This window comes from Acromyrmex echinatior, unplaced genomic scaffold (genome assembly GCF_024713525.1).
Source record: "Acromyrmex echinatior isolate Ae372 unplaced genomic scaffold, ASM2471352v2 Scaffold22, whole genome shotgun sequence".
Taxonomy (NCBI): domain Eukaryota; kingdom Metazoa; phylum Arthropoda; class Insecta; order Hymenoptera; family Formicidae; genus Acromyrmex; species Acromyrmex echinatior.
Window position 1 is genome coordinate 197,391 of NW_028259056.1, and position 19,892 is coordinate 217,282.

Sequence of the window (19,892 nt, forward strand, 5' to 3'; positions counted from 1 at the left end):
TGACATATGCTGTCAAGGTCATGGCCCTGACTGACCTTCGACAGGTTTTAGGTGGCGACCTTCGTTAAAAAGTTATTAACAAAAAAAATTCAACTATATAACACGAGAATTCCCTGCTTTAAAATATGTTTGATAGTCGTGCACTGTAGGGGACATCGTGCCGACGACCACGACTTTGACATATGTTATCAAACAGTACAATTATGGAAGTCCGCTCCTTTGCAGGGGAGGGGGAGGGGGGAGGGAGGTGAGAGTTGCTTCGCGTGGAAAGTCGAAAGTAGAGTTGCTGAAATAAAATAGTAGCTGAATGAAGTATAATACATATTTATTCTTTCCTAACGGAAAGATATACCATATAAATTAGACCTTTGAGTGTAAATATCTTAAGAAACTATAATAGTCCGACACTTAGTTGCTAAGGCAAAGTTATTCAGAATCATGACCATGACAATATATAATGTATTAAAGTCAAGGTCATCAGTGCGGTGTCCGTTAATATATACGTCCTAGATTCAGACGCTACGATTCTTTTCTTCGGCTTCACGTCGCGACTATGGTTAGCGTCTGCGAGACTCGAACGGAGTCTTCTGATAACGGTCAGACAGAACTGAAAAGAGGGATCGGACAAGTTCTGTGAAAACTCGTAAACGCCAATCAACCCGGAAGGAATAACAATCTTAATGCAGGTTCGACAAGTGACAAGATTGCAAAAGACATTATAAATGCACCGAAGTTACGCAATAGTAAAAATTCAAGTTTTGTCCCAGATTGACTAACAATTTCATCTTAGGAAAACAGGCGCCACGTCGCGCTTAAAAAATCATAAAACGCATGGGATTCCCACGATAGCGTAATCTAAGATCAGACTCGCAACTGGACAATCGTTGCCCTGCACGCAAAACTAGTTGTGCACGGTAACCATCTGTTTATCTAGTCATATTTTCCGCGAGGATAACAGAATTCGTCATCCATCTGGAATAATCTTGCCTCTTTAAAGAAAACGTAAATCACCTTTTCTTCTCGAAACTTCTCTAACGATGCACTTTAGATTAACAATAGGTCGCTATAAAAATCCTAAATCTCACGTGACATTGCAACTAACTATTGCATCCTAGACAAAGAGCATAACGTCCTTTTTTCGGGGTATGAATAGAGGTTCCGCGGAAGCGCAGAGCATCAGTACAAAAGTCAAACTCACTCGGTTCACGTTAGTACAGTTCACGTCAATGAAAAACCACGTAAGTTCACATATCTATACTTGAGTGCATCAAATCATTGTTGGAATCAGCTGCGGTCAGTGCGATCAGGCTACGAGAACTTGCGATAGTCACGTCAGTTCGTGTTTTTTATCTAAGTGCAAAAAAAAAAGATAAATTGTGGGCAACAATCATCATTGGGATCACTCAGTCATTGCCACTGCGACTGCCTTTCTGGCGCTCTTCCGTGGACAGCGGGCCTTTTCATTTCAACCGATAGCTACCCGAGATCTCGTAAACTCACCAGCTAACCAGTAAATCGCCCTGTCATTCCTTCCGGTTTATCCACACGTCTCCCCGCATAAAAACAAATATATATATATATATATACATACTTATACGCGCTTCTAACGAAACATAATATTTTACCCTTCGGTTATAGTGCGCGCTAATACGTCAATTAAAAAATACAGGGACGAACCTCTTACGTCAGGAGGAATAGGCGGAACCATCCGCATAGCCAAGTCACAACCGTGTCGCCACAACCGACCGACGACAGCTGTCTTGAGATCTCATACTCGCCAGTCTCGGATCGGACACAACCATTAGACCTCACCTCTCTCCCTGTCATCGATCCCGTCATCCAAGAAATCCTGAATTATTCCCCTCCTCTCGAGGAACGATTCCCTCTTCCTCCTCTCGAAGAAGAATTTCCTCTCCTTCCTTTCTTAAACCAGCTTCCAACTCCTCCTTCTCAGTTGGATCCTGTGCCGACTGGGATCGGCTCTTTAGACTGTATTCTTCCCCCTCCAATGAAAGGGACAGAATAGTTACAGTCTATATCCCTGGAAATCCCTGGAAATCCCACCCCTTGCACCGTCCTATACAAGCACCTCATCCCGATGTGCTACACCACTTTCCTCGCCTCCAATACCCAATAACCTTATTTCCTCTTCTCACACACACACGTACACGCACTCCCCCCCCCCACACACACACACACTCACACACATCTCCATAACTAAATTCTTACTCAACCACATTAAACAAATCAATTATAATTACACGTACAATGATAAGTTTCTTCCTTACTTTAAGTAAAAATATGTATAAATATCCTATATAAACCTAATTTTCTTTTTTTTTAATAAATATAAATAATGCACTTATATTTTCCTAGCTGCCATTTATTTGAATCACCTCTCGCATTGTTTTCCCTTTAAACGTCTGAGATCGCACGAAGTCTAGTTTGGATTAAGCTCCTTGACCCAAAAAGTAGGATCGACGTTCGCACTGTCCATCGAAACAGGTGTCTTAGCGTCCCTTCGGGACGTTGACCCGTATTCCGGGATCGAAAAGGTGCGTACGACTCACAGGTGTTCGCCTCTGCGCGTATACCTGTGAGATTGAGTCTGGCCGTTCCGAGTCTAGTCTTCCATACCCTTTTCATTTTCCCTCATTATCTCTTTCACCGAATTTCTAAGGGTTTGGACGTAACAATATAATTACTCAATTTTTTATCGAGATATTACAATAATACGTCAATATAACTATACTGTTGCAATTAAACAATACTTTATTTTGTAAAACATAAATATACATACATAATGGAATGCACTTCTATTGAAATTGCTACCCTCATACATTACGCTTATTATAATTAAATACTAAAGGTTAGAATAATTTATTATACTTAAATAATTAAATTCACATAATAGAAAAAAAATGCTAATTAAAATGAATCCTCTATATACAGGGTGGGCCATCTATTGGTACGTTTTTGAATTTCGTCGTATGGCAACACCGAACGAGCTACAGACCCGAAATTTTGACAGTTTATTAGTCATACCGTCCGCGGCACGAAACAACATGTTTTCTCTTGAAGAGCGTTTTGAAATTTTAAAAACTTATTTTCAAAGTCAGTGCTGTGTCGCCGAAACTGTACGAATTTTGAAAAGAAATATGGGTCGTGATAGAGCACCCACCGAAGGAGCTATACGCAAATTGGTGAGGAAAGTTCGTGAGAAAGGGATGTTAGTGGATGACATTATATTACGACTGTTTTGAGTGAAATTGGCGCCGAGGTAGTCCAAAATGTCATTAATAATTGGGGTGACCGAATGGCATACTGTAAGGCCAGTAGAGGGAGCCACATGAACGAAATCGTTTTTCATTCTTGACGCGGATACTTTTAGCTTCACAACAAAAAAAAAATTAATAAAAAATATCAATGTATGCTCATTTGATCGCATTTTTAAAAACGTACCAATAGATGGCCCACCCTGTATGTGTATATATATATATATATATATATATATACATACATATATTATGTGCGTGCGTGCGTGTACGGGGTGTTCATTTAATTGGCTTTTTTTCTATTATGTGTGTAGTATATATATATATATATATATATGTATATATATATATATATATACCATTTATATATATATACATATACACATAAATATCTATATATGTTGTATACTCATCGACTAAAAGATTGCAACATTTTTCGTTTAATGGGTTTTGCAGGCTGCTCATCAAGCAATTGGTTTTCAATTGTATCAAATAAAAATTAATCGCTCGGTGAGGCTGCATAGACTGCATTTCGAAAATCATAGAAAAAAAACTATTACAACCTTTCAATTGGTGAGTATATACAAATGCATACATATACACACATTTGCCATAAATTTTATTTTGGAAAAAAATTGTCTGTTTTCATATAAAAAAAACTGGAAAGTTTGTTGTCTCTGAAGATAGGCTTCGTTTGCGCGTAACAATATGTGTATTACCTGCTGATGAAAAAGCTCTTTCCGAACCTGCAGATGTTGCTCATATGATCAAATAATTTTTTCGTAAGTTCTGTTAGTGCCGGACATTTTTTTATTCGCATCTTTTACCATTCGAGGGGTGATTCATTATGATTAACTATTGTCTTCATTAAAAAACGATCCAATTGTTTTTGCCAACTTGTTCCCACATTTAAATTTTCTTTTTGAAAAATGAAGTCTAAAGCAGTTATAATTTTCTGCGAATTTTCTTCGGGTGCATCGACTGAAGCTAATGTCGGTAATAGATATTTTCTATTTTAATTCAATAACAAAAAGTTGTAAAAACATTTAAAAGAAAAACAATTGTAAGGAAAACTTTAAGCTTTTATGATACATAGTCGAAAATGTTTGCAAATTGTTTTTGTGCACATAAAACAGATTTGCAAAGTAAGAAAATAATTTACCACTTTGTGCAGCTTGTAATTTTTTTTATATGCAAAAATTATCAAGCTCATAAAAAACTAAAATAATATAATAACTTTTCGAAAGTAGAAACTTCAAACATTAAAACTCGTTTTTTAAATTTAAATTTCACTCATTTTTTGACGAAGATGCATATACAATTTTGAGCTTAAAAAATAACATTACTTTTCTTCCAATTCAATATTAAAAAATATATACAATATATATTTACAATCTAAAGAAGTATTAGATAAGAAAAAAATCCTACCTGTAATTTTTCCTTAATAAAATCTTTTATTTTTATTTTTTCGACTTCGCATAATTCGGCTATCAATTCCTTGTGGCGAGGATCGAGAAAACTTACGACTTGATGTATGCTAACTTTTTAATTATTCGCTGGTATCATATCGAAGCGCCTAATAAGAGATTGACGAAGTATACATTTCAACGTGCAAACGAGATTTCCATCCAAAATATCTTCTGCCAGATGATTGTCTATGATGTCACATACTACTGGACGAACCAAAGATACCGTAATTTCAGATGAGGAGCAAAATACGATGGTTATAGGTTGCGAAGGTTTCAAAAGTAATTCATTCACTAATTCATTTATAATCGATTATTCGTTCGCGGTCATTTCTAAATTTCGTGCTTGCGCTGATTTTATCAGGGAAGTATTATTCAAGACTGCCAAAATAGGAATTCTGTTTTTGTATAACCATTCACACATGTAATATGTTGAATTCCATTTTGTGGGACAACTTTGAACAATGCTTCTTCCGGAAAATTAAGTTTTATTTAAGTTTTATGTAGCTCTTGTGTTGCCCGTGCTTAAAGTGTCTTTCAATTTTTCTTGCTTTTTGTATGATAAATGTAGATGCTCCAAATGCAATGCATCATTTACGGCTAGTTATAAAGTACGTGCATAATGGTAATATGTTCCCTTGAACTTTGTAACATTTTTTTCCGCGATTATCATATTAGATGCATTATCGTGTACTAATGTAAAAATTTGGTTTTCTATATCCCAATCAGAAAATACCCTTAAATAAAATAATAAAATACCATTAAATAAAATACCATTAAAGAAAATAAGAAAATACCATTAAATAAAATAATAATAATTTCCAAATCCACAGCTATAATATATTTTTAGCGGTATGTCGTTCTTCTAATCCGATCGTGCATAAAGTATAATGCTTTAGTTCCCATTTTTCTTTACCGATATAGTGCGCCGTAACTGATAAGAATGCATCTTGTGAAAGAGATGTCCAAATATTCGTCGAGCATGATATACTTGCATCTTGACGTCGCATCTCATGCTATATGATTTTTACTTCATCGTAAATTAATTATAGTCGCGAAAGAATTGTTTTTGTTGCAGGGACCACATAGCTAGATTCTATTATTGCCATGTATTGGCGATAGCCTTTGCTTTCAACAAAAGATAGCGGTAATTGATTTATTACAATTAAACGGGCGAACGCTTGAGATATTTTTTGTTGGCAATCTACATTACATACTCTATCAGCCTTTCATTTTCTTTTGGGCGGTTGTCTTGTATTATCTGTTAGCAGTATAAGGAAATTGTTAGTATTCCAGCTATTCATTGCATTTTAAGACTGAAAAAGATTTCGGCATTCGAACAGACGGTTAATAGTAAAAATCAAAATCAAAATTTTTATTAGGCAATAAGATTTTTAATATTATACATCATCTTACTTATGTTTGAAGTGTTCGAAGATGACGAATGGAGCTGTCAGTAATTAAATTTCTTACATCCTGTATATTTTCTGTATTCCCTTCATCATTCGATAAATCATCTCTGACGACGAAAATAAAATATAATGTAATAAAGTAGAATTATTTGTGACATAAAATCGTATAACATGTATTATGTATATTTTATTTAAAATTATCAATATATGTTATAACAATCATAGAAAAATATAAAAGTATTGAAATATGACGTTATTTTTTTGTAAATAATGCTACAATTTGAATTATTTATTGTGACATAAAATTTTATCATATAATTTAAACTGTTTGAAAGTTGCTTAAAAATACAAAATATAAATAATAGGAAGCACAACACAATACAGCCACAACATTAGATGTTTTAAACGGAAGTCATATATTTAAAATTATAATATAATAACGTAGACGTTTCGGTCAAGATTTGATCATCATCAGTACATAACAATATCAAGATGTTAAACAAAGAAATACATAAAATTAAACAATGAAAGCTAGTCAAAAAAGATAAAAAACAATTTTACAATCGCTATGGTACGAGTTAACAGAGTAAGTCGGAGTCCAGAAATTGAAGTTGAATAATATTCAATCGCTTATGAAGTATTTTCTATTACGTTTAGGATTCCTTATTACAAGAAGTAAAGTACGACTTCGTGTAAAAAAATGGAATTTCTAGATTCTATTTAAATTAAGAAAGAAAATACATTTTTCAACAATATTATTTTACAATACATTATTGGTGAGAATCAGTTAAGTTTCATAGTAATACAAGTAATTGCTTACCACGTATTTTGTGACGCAAATCCTCGCAAGTGTAATTCGGAGTTAATAGTATAAATTAAAGGCAAAAATTAGGAAAAATTATTGCTAACAAAAATGTGATGGCCCGTAGCTAGCGACAGTCTTTATACATTGTTAAAGAAAAAGGAGAAGAAATGAGAGTGGAGAAGGTTATTCTATTGGTGAATAGAGGGGCTTTTTTCAATGATTGGTAGATAAATTTCAGGAAAGTTCTGTGTCACTCTGCTTATTTAACCCATTTCTTGTCTTTTGATATGTATCATCTCGGAGACCATACTTTTATAATAAGATTGTTCGGAGTCAAGAATGATAGTATTATTTCAATCAATCATATGGTCATGATCTAGTTTGTGACGAGAAATAACAGATAAAGTATTCGTTGGTTTTTTGAAATCATTTGTATGTTCTTTTAAACGTGTCTTCAGTTTTCTTTTTGTGTGTCCTACATATGAATACTTGCAATCGAGACAATTTATTTTATATACTTCATTTGAGTGATTTTTTTGTTTAATTTTATCTTTGTCTATTTTAATGAAGGTATTCATACAATTCATTGAACAATATTGAAGTCAAATTTTTTGTGATAGATTTAAATTTTTCAGATATTTTATTAAAATAAAGAATGGTGAAATATTTTTTAGAAATTTTAGTGGAATCCAAGCTGACATCTTTGTGTTCATTAATATTTTCGAAATTATTTTTAAAAGACAACGCTTTTTTCTATTGTTAACAGTTGCGAATAAAAATTCCGATGGGTATCCATTTTTTTGAAGAATATTAATTAAGGAAATAATATTTTTCTCATGAGAAAGGGGAATAAGATTCTGTCTAACAGTCCGATTACAACATCCCTTTTGTGTTTGCACTTTGCTTCTTGTAATAAGGAATCCTAAACGTAATAAAAAATATTTCATAAGCGATTGAATATTATTTCAATTTCTGGACTTCAACTTACTCTGTCAACTCGTACCATAGCGATTGTAAAATTGTTTTACCATCTTTTTTGACTAATTTTCATCGTTTAATTTTATGTATTTCTTTAACATCTTGATATTGTTATGTACTGATAGTCAAATCTTGACCGAAACGTCTACGTTATTATATTATGATGTTAAATATATGATTTCCATTTAAAATATCTAGTGTTGTGGTTATATGCTCCCTATTATTTATATTCTGTTGTTAACAGTTGCGAATAAAAATTCCAATGGGTATCCATTTTTTTTAAGAATATTAATTAAGGAAATAATATTTTATATCAAAGTAATGATTAAAAAAAATATGTAAAATCTTTAAATTATGTCAATTATATTATAAACAAAAAATACATTCTAAAAAATATATAAAAATAAGAGTATTTAATTGAAATGTGCGTTACTACAGTGAGCAGTAATTTTTTGTTGAAATGCTAATGTTGTATAACTATTTTTAAACAATGAAAGTGATCCTATAATACTTTTAATTCTTCTTAAAAATAATCTTTGATTTCTTTTAGCTAATAAAACCATAATATTTTTATTTTTTAGTTAAATAAAAATAAAATCCAAATGCTAAATCTTTATATCTATTCCGAATCTATCAAAGTAATAGTAACTCAAGTAGTATATTTATATTTATTAAAAAATAATCAGTATGTGATATCACATTTAATCTCCTTAGGTTTAGAATCTGTGTAACATTTGCAAAGTTATAAGGGAACTACCATTCAATATTTATAATGACTTTTTTAAATCATAGCAAATTGCTTTTAATAAGAACTATAATAAAAAACATAATAGGATTTTTAAGAAATAATATTGGCTGGAAAAAAGATAAAATACAAATAATAAAAATAAAGTCACATAAATCATCTACTATGTCACAACTCAGAATCAATTTAATACAGGTGAAACTAAAAGATTTTCATTTGAGAAACCAAATTTAATTTCTGACATGGAAAATCATAAAGTAGTCCTTAAGACTTTGGAGTTTAAAAATAATTTTGATTTTTCAACTGTCAATGACGAATGGTTTATTAATCTTTTCAATGTTAACATACCGAATGATATTTCAACGATTATTACAACTTGATGAAGAATTTTGTCTTCTTCCTAACAATATAGAAAACATGAGATTAGAATGCATAAAACACATTGAGAATAATTTATTCAAAATGAAAATTGTGAACAAGAATGGTTTTTCGTAATAAAATTTTCCCATGTTTGGGAAAAATAAAAAATAATAAAACAAATATTGATATGATTTTTGAATTATTCTGCATTAGCAAAAAAATTGCTTAAAAATCCAGATATTTTATTCTCTTGCTGATAAGGATAACACTGTTGTTATTTTAGATAAATCTGATTATATGGGTATATTGGAATCAATGTTGTCGGATGCAGATACTTATACATTATTGAAAAAGAATCCAGCAATATAAGTTAGTTAATGATCTCACAATCATGTTAAAGAGGTGGAAGGATAAAGAATTTGTGTTTAGCGCTACGCATAATTTTTTAATTTCGTCTAATCTTACGCTACCAAGGATTTTTTATGGATTATCAAAAATCCATAAACCAGATAATTCATTGCGTATTATTATCTCATCCATTGGTAGGCCTCTCTATAATCTTGCAACTTACTTAGATAGAATTCTCGTTTCAAGGAGAATCATGTTAAGAATAGTTTTACGCGAGGTTTTACGTTAATAAAAGACATCTCTCAAAATTAAAAATTCCATAAGATTTTGTACTTGTTTCATCGGATGTTGTCTCACTGTTCACTAACGTTCCGGTCGATTTGGTTATAAAAATATCGAAGAAAGATGGGGAATCTTTCTCTAATCTAAATTTTTCTCTAATCTAAAAAAAAAGTAATAGTTTATCATAATCAGAATTTATTGAGGCCTTGAAAATAGTTTTTCCACGTTTTTCACATTTAACGTAATTACATTTAATGTAATTACAGAGGTAGTATTATATGTGGATGACATATTTATTATTTATTGCAATTTGTCCGTCAAATATAGATTTATTATTGAAAGTTTTTAATGAGTATCATTCGAAATTAAAATTTACAATTGAATTAGGCGATGGTAGACTTAATTTTCTCGATATCACAATTATAAAAAAAAATAATTACTCACATGAGAAAAAGATATGATACTACACATGATTTTTATCATAAATCTACCTTTTCTTTCAGATATCTCAATTTTTATTCTTACCATCCAATGTGCCAAAAATTAATGTGATAGATAGGTTTTAGTTTCATAAATAGAGTAGTGATTGTCTCACCCCAGATTTCAGGAAAAGAATTCAAATTTATTATTAATATTCTTCTCTCTAATGGATATCCTTTAAAACTAATTTTTATTTAACAATAAATAACAAGAGGGGGCTATTACCCAAATTTTTATATATTTCAGATTTTTAGAACATACGTTTCGACTTTATTATTAAGTTATCTCAGTATATACATGTAGAGAACGCAAATTTAACAAAATTAATAAAACGGTTAGATACAATTTCTACAGATTATAGTTACGTAAAGTATTAGTAGTATTTCTTTATATCTATTTTCTGTCGCAATAATGTAATGCTTTCAGTCTTGTAATATTCTCAATTACATTATATTGGTCGCAATTAGTGCATAATGATGATAAGATTATTTAAACATGTTAAGTCATTCAATAAAAATGTATCAGCACACATTCTATTATCAAATCAGTATCATAAATTAGAAATTAAAATAACAATGAATAAATAATCGTTATATTAAAATTATTAGTATATATAATCCTTAATTTAATATAAAGACAACTATATTAAAGTCTGTTTTAATAAATAAAATTATTGTACATATACCTCAATTGCGAATGATTAACAAGAATATAAACCAGTAATTGAAACAATGAGTCAAATTGATTCACAAGAAGCAAATGTGATCAGAGTTAAAATTGAAGCCAGTTTAGTCAAAAATTACTTGTATTGTATTATAGAGTGTGAGCGACATTCTGTTGCTTTTATAATATCTTTTTGAGAGAGGGGATGAGATTGGAAAGAGAATAGAGATAGAGAAGGAATAAAAGAAAAAGGAAGGGAAGAAAAGGCTAGGAAGGAGAAAGAGGCTGCAAAATTTATAAATAAGAATTAGTTAATGCTTCCGTGTCGTTTTGTTTGTTTAATCCCAATTTTTATTTTTTAATGTGAACCATTTCAGAGATCAATCTTTTATTATACGGCGATTTCTTGTCTAAGATCTTTACATCTCTTTAATTAAAATTATGGTTATAGTTAATATAATGGTTAATATATCAATAATCACCGATGGAGAATCAATCTTTTTATTAATGTCCGAAATATGTTCATTTAGTCTTGTTTTTAATTTTCTTTTGATTTGTTCTGCATAACTAGCTTATCACAAGAAATTTTATATACAACATTTTGATTAGTTAAATGATCTAGTCTATCTTTATCTCTAGTTATAAGAGACTTTTTGTATTTGGGATTGAATATAAAAAAATAGTTTACAATTACATTTATATGCTATAAATAAAAAATTTTTCAGAGATAGATTTTATATATGAAATTGTAAAGAATTTGTCTTTAACATGGATATTATGTATATTATGGTATGTAGTTAACATTAGTCAAAAAATTAATAATTACGTACATAATCGTTTAAATTTGACATATAATTGTTAAGATGTATCCGACATTTTAAATATATACAATGTTAACTACAATGTGCTTCTTGAGGAATATCAATTGTCCGTTGATCACATTTAATAGAATGTATCTATAGATACTATAATCAATTAAATAATTATTATCTCTGTTTTTATTAAAAATTAAATTAGTTACATTACCTATATTCTTTAAGCAAACCGATATTGTCAAGACAAACAATACAAGTCGACTTTCCTCTGGGATGAATGTTATATCAAATGTTTTATAAACAAATTTTCATATATTAAGTAAAATAGTGAGGATGATTAAATATTAAAGGGGATCAGAGACTCAAGATGAACAAATATGTATCAGATAGATATTCCGTGTCATTTTATTTGTTCAATCCAGCGCTTTATATGAATTATCTCAAATCAATTTAATTTTCAAATTGATGTTGATTCATTATCCAATATATTAGCACATTGTCCTAGTCAAATTTATGATTTTTTTCTAATCTATGTTTTGAATAACAGAGAGATAATAACAGAGAGAAATAACAGAGTGAATCTTATTTCTAGTGAATCTAGTTTATTTTATTTATGTCTTTTTTATACTCATTAACACTCTTGTTGCCTAACTTTCTTTTTGTCTGTCCCACATAAGAGGCCTTATAATCTAGACAATTAATTTTGTAAACTATTCCACTACTATTTTAACATAGATACTATCTAATTTGTCTTTCTCCGTACTTCCTACGAACTTATATAATTTCTTGGAGATTGTATATGCTGTAACTTGGTTTATTTTCTTTGAAATAGCCGAAAATTTATTAGGCATTGATATACTTGTATGATATAGTGAAAAATTTATTCCTTACTGATTTATTAATGATATCTAATCACTATTATTTGTCTTTATGAAAGTGATATTTTATTTTTTTATTTACGATTGCAAATATAAATATAAGACTGTCACTATATCTAATTAGTCTCAAATCTAAGAAACTTATTTGATAGTCATTTTTTATTTCAATAGTAAATTTTAAATGTTCATATAACGAGTTAAACATTTTTTAAGTATTATTTAATTTTTCTTCTGGAGCTGCTAGTAAAGCTAGTTTTTTAGTTATAGCTAGTTTTATAGTATATAAAAAAATCCTTAAGTAAACAATCCGTATAATAAATCAAACTAACCAAGATTTATAAATCAAAGAATTGGAAAGGATACGGGCAATAGGAGTCAAGCGCAGAAGACGTCGCGCAAATAATATATCTATGAAGTGTGAAACTTCTTTATTCATTAAAACATGCTTACATATTTCAGCTTACTTTTGAGCTCTCCTCAAAGACAACACAAACTAACATAAATAAATTGTAAATAAAAATTATCCTGTCATGAACTCTCCTACCTCGAGAATTCAAATGCCAGAATCAAACCCAAAAAGAGTGAAAGAAAAAGAAAAAAAAATGAACGAAAATAAGGAAATGATAGAAACATCGGAATAGAGAATATGAAAAACTAATTTATCAAAAAACTTTAAGATTATAATTAATTATCCCGAAAATAAGGATATGTGATTTCACCCTGATCACAAATCACAAACTATATTGCAAACATTACTATGAATTATTCAAAAATCGGTTTTTGATATTTTGACTAGTCAGTATCAGACACAGTGAGTCACTTTAGTTTTAGGTAGTATTATTCAAATATTATTACAAATGGAAAAAATTTAACATTAAAACGTTAATCAATTTCATGAAAATGAAAGTTGGAAAGTAATAAAAAATCACGCCAGAAAGACTCATTACTGTCAGAAAAACTCGTACGAACAACATTGACGTGACAACAATTGTAGTCTTTAGCTTGTCTATGATCGGGAAGTAAGCCATAGGAAGTCCCTCCATATCCGTCTGTAAGTTGAGTCCGTGCGTCTGTCTCCTAATGAATATCATCTCCGAAATCAATCTTTTTCTGTAGTGAGGCTCCTCGTTCAGTATTATAACATTATCTCAATCAAAATCATGGCTCTTTTGTAATTGATGTTCCATTGACATTACGAGTAGAGGTGTTCCATCGGATGTGGTTCTTATGCGTGATTCTTGATCTCAGCTGTCTACACGTCTGTCCCACATAACTTGCATCACAACACTTACACGAGATCTTATAAACAACATTCGATTTCTTGTCACGCGATTAAGGGTCCTTATGCACCCTAATGAATTCTCGTAATTTATTAGTGGAACGATACCCTCATACGCTCGCTATTCAATCTGCTTAACTTCTCAGTAATACCACGAACGAAAGGTGCACACGAAGGCTACACTGCTTCAACCCTATTATCATTAACAACACTCTTCCTATTACTAGCCATAATAATTTTCTTCAAATGATTATTAATATTCTCAAAATTAAGTTCAATGGATAATCATTCTTTAACAATACTTTAATAATGAAACACAAATTATCAAGGTGAAATTTAGGATTCGAAAGCGAAACTACTCTATCAACTAATCTCATAATTGTATCTATTTTTTGAGAAACTGGATGCTGTGACCAAAAATTCAAATATCTACCTGAAAAAGTCGACTTGTTGTACCAATTGAACTCTCTCAACTCATTATCTCTAATCACTGTAACATCCAAAAAATTCAATCTATCATCCCTTACCTCCATAGTGAACTGAAGCCTAAAATGCTGAGAATTAAAAGTATCAAGAATGGAACTAACCGAAGACGCAGATGCCGCCAATAATATATCGTCAACAAATTTATAGTAAAAGGGCAATGGAAACCGAATCAAAGACAAAGCTCTAACCTCCAATTTTCGCATGACTAGATCCGCGATGACGGGAGATAACGGAGAGCTCATTGGAGTCCCATAATGCCTATGTATAACACTATCAAAAACAAAGAAAATAGAATCTAAGACAAACTGAACCGCTTTGATGAATTCCTGCTCCGGTAAACAACAATCTCTAGGAATAAATTTCCAATGATCTTTAATACAGTCCATAGTCAATGGGGACGTTAGTAAAAAGGCAGTGATATTAACTGAAATTCATTATTCATATGTCTACTATCGAGTCCCTTAACAAGTTTAAAACTATTTTCGATATGACTATCTGCCTTAGGGATTGTTTTTATGATAATATTATGAAGACACACTGCTAACGAATACAAAGAGCTATTTATCGAAAAAACTATTAATTATAAAGGGGCAGTCCTGCTTATGTATAATATCTTCGGAAAAGCGTAGGCCCTTGGAAGTATCTCATTATTACTTAACAAACTTCTACATGTGGAATTATGATTTTTTCCTTCCAAACTAACTAATACAGCGCGTAAGCCCGTTACCATCCTCCTCAGATCCCTTTCAACCTCATAAGTATTCATATCCTGAAGCATTTCATTTATCCTAGAAATGTACACCTGTCTATCTAATGCTACTCACATTCCCCTTATCCGCACGAGTAAAAATAATCTTATCTTTCATATCTCTTAAAAAAAACCCTAGTGTCTTTCGCTATCTGTGACAAACTCTTATCCACCTCCGTACAATGTAGAAAACAAGAAGCTAAGTTATTTAATACAGAATCGAGATCCGCTTATCAATAGGCAATTTGTAAATATTACTTTCAATACTTAATAAGATCGACCGTTAAATCCAATCTATTGTTCAAAGGTAAGATAAAGTTATCTCTCAATTGTACAAAGTTCTGTATATTAGGAGGTATGGAAACAATTGATAGATTTACGAACCAGCCACCTTCTTTTGTGAGGTAAATGAAGAAAAAGGAATCAAGAAGAAAGGGCTGAGGATCAATCTTGTATTTCTCTAACTGCCTCAACATTTGGATTCTGTACGTTAGGATACAACGACAACCTAACACTAACACTACTCTCCAACATTCCATCCCTGCCATGATTAACGTCAACAGAGGACACTGTCTTCTGATAATAACGAATAGACCTGATATTTTTAATATTATTATTTAGTAATTCTTCCCTCCGTTTCGGCAACAGCCAGCAACACTTCGAATCAATTCTACTCCTTTCGCGCAAGAAGAAAAAATATAAAGATTTCCCTTGTTTATCAAAAAAGGCGTCGCAAATATGAATAGGAAAGCAACGGGAATTATTAAAGTATTGTTAGAGAATGATTATCCATTGAATTTTATATTTTTATACAGAATATTAATAATCGTTTGAAGAATATTATTATGGCTAGTAATAGGAAGAGTGTTGTCAATAGGATTGAAGTAGTGCAGCCTTCGTGTTTCACTGTTAAACAGATTGAATAGTGAGCGTATAAGAGTATTGTTCTATAGTACTAATAAATTGCGAGAATTCATTAGGGTGCATAAGGATCCTTAACCGCGTAACAAGAAGTCGAATGTTGTTTATAAAATCTCGTGTAAGTATTGCGATACAAGTTATGTAGGACAGACATGTAGACAGCTGAGGTCAAGAATCACGGAGCATAAGAACCACATCCGATGGAACACCTCTACTCGTAATGTCGTAACGAAACATCAATTACAAGAGGGTCATGATTTCAATTGGGACGATGTTACAATACTGGACGAGCAGCCTCACTATAGGAAAAGATTGATTTCGGAGATGATATTCATTAAAAGACAGACACATGGACTCAACTTGCAGATGGATATGGAGGGGCTTCCCAAGGCCTACCTCCCGATCATAGACAAGTTAAAGACTACAGTTGTTGTCACGTCTAGTCAGTCAGTGTCGTCCGTACGAGTCTTTCTGGCAGTAATGAGTCTTTCTGGCGTGATTTTTTATTACTTTCCAACTTTCATTTTCATGAAATTGATTAACGTTTTAATGTTAAATTTTTCCATTTGTAACCTTGAATAATACTAGATAAAACTAAAAGTGACTCACTGTGTCTGATACTGACTGGTCAAAATATCAAGAATCGGTTTTTGAATAATTCATAGTAATGTTTGCGATATAGTTTGTGATTTGTGATCAGGGTGAGCGTCCTTATTTTCGGGATAATTAATTATAATCTTAAAGTTTTTTGATAAATTAGTTTTTCATATTCTCTATTCCGATGTTTCTATCATTTCCTTATTTTCGTTCATTTTTTTTTCTTTTTCTTTCACTCTTTTTGGGTTTGATTCTGGCATTTGAATTCTCGAGGTAGGAGAGTTCATGACAGGATAATTTTTATTTACAATTTATTTATGTTAGTTTGTGTTGTCTTTGAGGAGAGCTCAAAAGTAAGCCGAAATATGTAAGCGTGTTTTAATGAATAAAGAAGTTTCACACTTCAGATATATTATTTGCGCGACGTCTTCTGCGCTTGACTCCTACTGTCCGTATCCTTTCTTTAAATAGTAAACAATTAATTAATAAACTGGAGGATATAAGATTGGAGAATGAGTATGTTTTAGTATCATTGGATGTTGAGTTTCTCTTTACAAATGTACCAATGGATTTAGTTGTATCAACAAAAGATAGGATTTCATTATCATATTTCTTGAAACCTAATGCAATCTCGACATTAAGATATAAAATGTGACGCAACAATGTGATACAGAATGACCATAGCTGCGACGAACGTGTCAATAGATGACTCGAAATTAACGGAATTAATACGATATCGGGTTGACACGATCACGCACTGCGAGCTCACAAATGCGACACAGTTACTCACAAAATACCAGACTCAACGAAACTCGACGTTATAAATGCAGATCCATGCGATCCCTTCGATCTAGAAATCAACGGCTTTACAATATATTACGCTCGTCTTATCACGAAATCCTTCTACTCCTGCACCTGCTCTCAATATGCCTCGATCTGCGATAGAGTGCGTCCTCTCACACACGTCCTGCGCCAAACTTAGCCACAGAATAAGTACCGGACTCCTTTTGGGGGCAAGCAGGCGACCGTAAGCCCTTATCGCGTCCTGATCGATCGCGAACCATCTCATGAATCTCCCGCGAATCGCTATAACGTTGCGCGCTCTATATCCTTTAGATAGCAAGATATGATTTCTGGTTGATATCCTCTTCGGCTGCTTGTAAAACTCCTCTGAATTATCTTGGCGGAATATCTTTAGGATTCGATGGGCTCCTTGTTTGGACGATCTCCGGGTTTGACGTCTTCTTCCAGCAGAGGTTTCCTTACGACATCGGCAGTGTCTCTCGTACTATGGCAGAGAGTGGCTATTCCTTCATACTGCTTTAGTCGCTCCCTTTTTGTAATTGTCTATAAGAATTCGGCGACAAGATGATAAGTTGATAAACAGGACATTTTAATTTAAAAATTTCAGAATGGTATCACCTGCGCGCTATCTCTCCTCTGAGTGGCCTCATGTCTTCGATGTGAATCTTCTATTTTTTTCCTTGCCGCCAGTTGAGATAATGCCTTGTACAACAAATCATATACTGGAAGCACCGATTAGCTTAAATAAAATCGCGATATGTCCGTCCTTCATGTTAGGAGGACACAGGATGAAAATATCGCGCCATTTCGGTCAAGTTGGATGACTCTTGTGACAGACGATGAAAAACATTACCACGCATACCAATCTTTTAGTTTCACAATCTATGATTTTACACCCTTGCAAGTATAAAAGTCCACTGTAACGCTTTTTCCCCCTGCTTTGGGGCGTACGACTTTTTATGAGAAACGACTTTCATCCCATTTCTCCTCCTGCTTCAGAGCGTATGATTTTCTACGCGAAGCGATTCCACTTCCCCTTGCTTCAGGGCACACGACTTTCACGCTAAGCTATTCCACTTCCCCTCCCCCTACCAAGGGACACACGACTTCCACTTCCCTTTCCCCTACCAAGGGACGCCACGCGAAGCTACCTTTTTTTTAATTTTTAAACTATACAAAACCTGAAGATAAAATCTTCATAAACAATCATTATATATCGTACAATATTGTCTGTAAAGTTTTAGCTCAATTGGAAGAGCGTTCCACTCGGAAGAACACTCTGGGATAGGCCACGATCGCCGTTTTTATTTCGCGCCATATTTTTCCGGATTTCGTTAGTATCCCCCCCTCTCCCCTCCCCTCAGCATATGATGTCGTGAAAAACTGGTGAGAAACGATTCGGTAGTCTTCATGCATGTTCGATCGAGTTCGAGGCACCGTATACGAGGACTTAAACCGGTAAAAGAAACGATAATCTGGGGTGCATTGTTACAAACGTAAAAATAAATGATATTTAAAATTTTTCTTTTTTTATACAAAGTCGATTATTTGTAATAGTTATTTTTGTATATACTTAATTATGTATAAAAATTTTGTAATTCTGTTAAGCTAATTCAAACCAGAGAACATTATACAATACCATTTTAAGGCGGTATTCATTTTTTATATTCAAGGCCGTCTTAAGTACAGTCTTAAGATGTCACGAACCAATCAGAGGACCGTATTAGCATCTTTACACTATTTGAGATGATCTTAAATTAAGAACGAACTATGAATACCGACCTGAAACATCTAAAAGATGTCCTAAAATCTTATACATTTTTTTAGGATTTTTTACTCTTACGAAAAAGACGTCTATGGACAGTATTAGTTCATTCTTATTTTAAGACCGTCTTAAGTAACGTGTTATTTTAATATGCTAATACAGTCCCCCTCCCTCTCTCTCTCTCTCTTTCTCTCCTCCGATTGGCTTATGACATCTTAAAATTGTAATTTTAAACATTAAAAGATCCAGCTTCGACCGTTATAAACCTTTAATTTCTAGTATTGATTATGTTCTCACATACGATCTAAAATAAAGTTTCTTAATATTTTAAGACCATACTTAAGACAGTTTCCAATATAAGAATCGACTATGAATATCGGCTTATAAGATATTTCTCACTTTATGCCTTTACGGCTTCTTTCAGACGTTCTTTAATGCGGGGTCTATAATGGAAGTCACGCGGGGTCACAGACGATCATGAAGTCTTAAGTTGTAGGAAATTGATCGTAATCATATGATTACAATCATAATCAAATATGGAGGAAAATAATCGACTATGATTGATTAGTTTCCTATGATTTAAGACCCTACAACCATCCACAATTCCTATTGTAGATCCTGCATTAGACTTTTTACATTTTGTGTCTTTTAGTTTGTCTTATAATAATTTTGATATTCTTCGATTTAAGTTTATATTATATATTAGCTGTATTTCGATATACACTACTGAAAATCTGTTAATATTGATAGTCTAGAAAATATTGATTGAGAATATTGAATACATC

General features: G+C 32.2%; 1 protein-coding gene and 1 pseudogene across 8 annotated transcripts in view; one reads left to right on the plus strand and one right to left on the minus strand.

Moving 5' to 3' along the window:
• Nucleotides 1-19,892, plus strand: part of LOC105147649 (uncharacterized) — a 118,396-nt gene that overhangs the window by 98,011 nt on the left and 493 nt on the right. For 7 of the 8 annotated variants that reach the window (XM_087416402.1, XM_087416399.1, XM_087416404.1 and 4 more), the window contains one exon: nt 3,732-3,848. The exons of the other annotated variant lie outside the window; for it this stretch is intronic. In XM_087416402.1, coding sequence (XP_087272528.1) covers nt 3,732-3,848 — 117 coding nt within the window. The remainder of the gene's footprint in view (nt 1-3,731; nt 3,849-19,892) is intronic. 8 annotated transcript variants of the gene reach the window in all.
• Nucleotides 3,858-14,658, minus strand: LOC147906523 (uncharacterized; annotated as a pseudogene).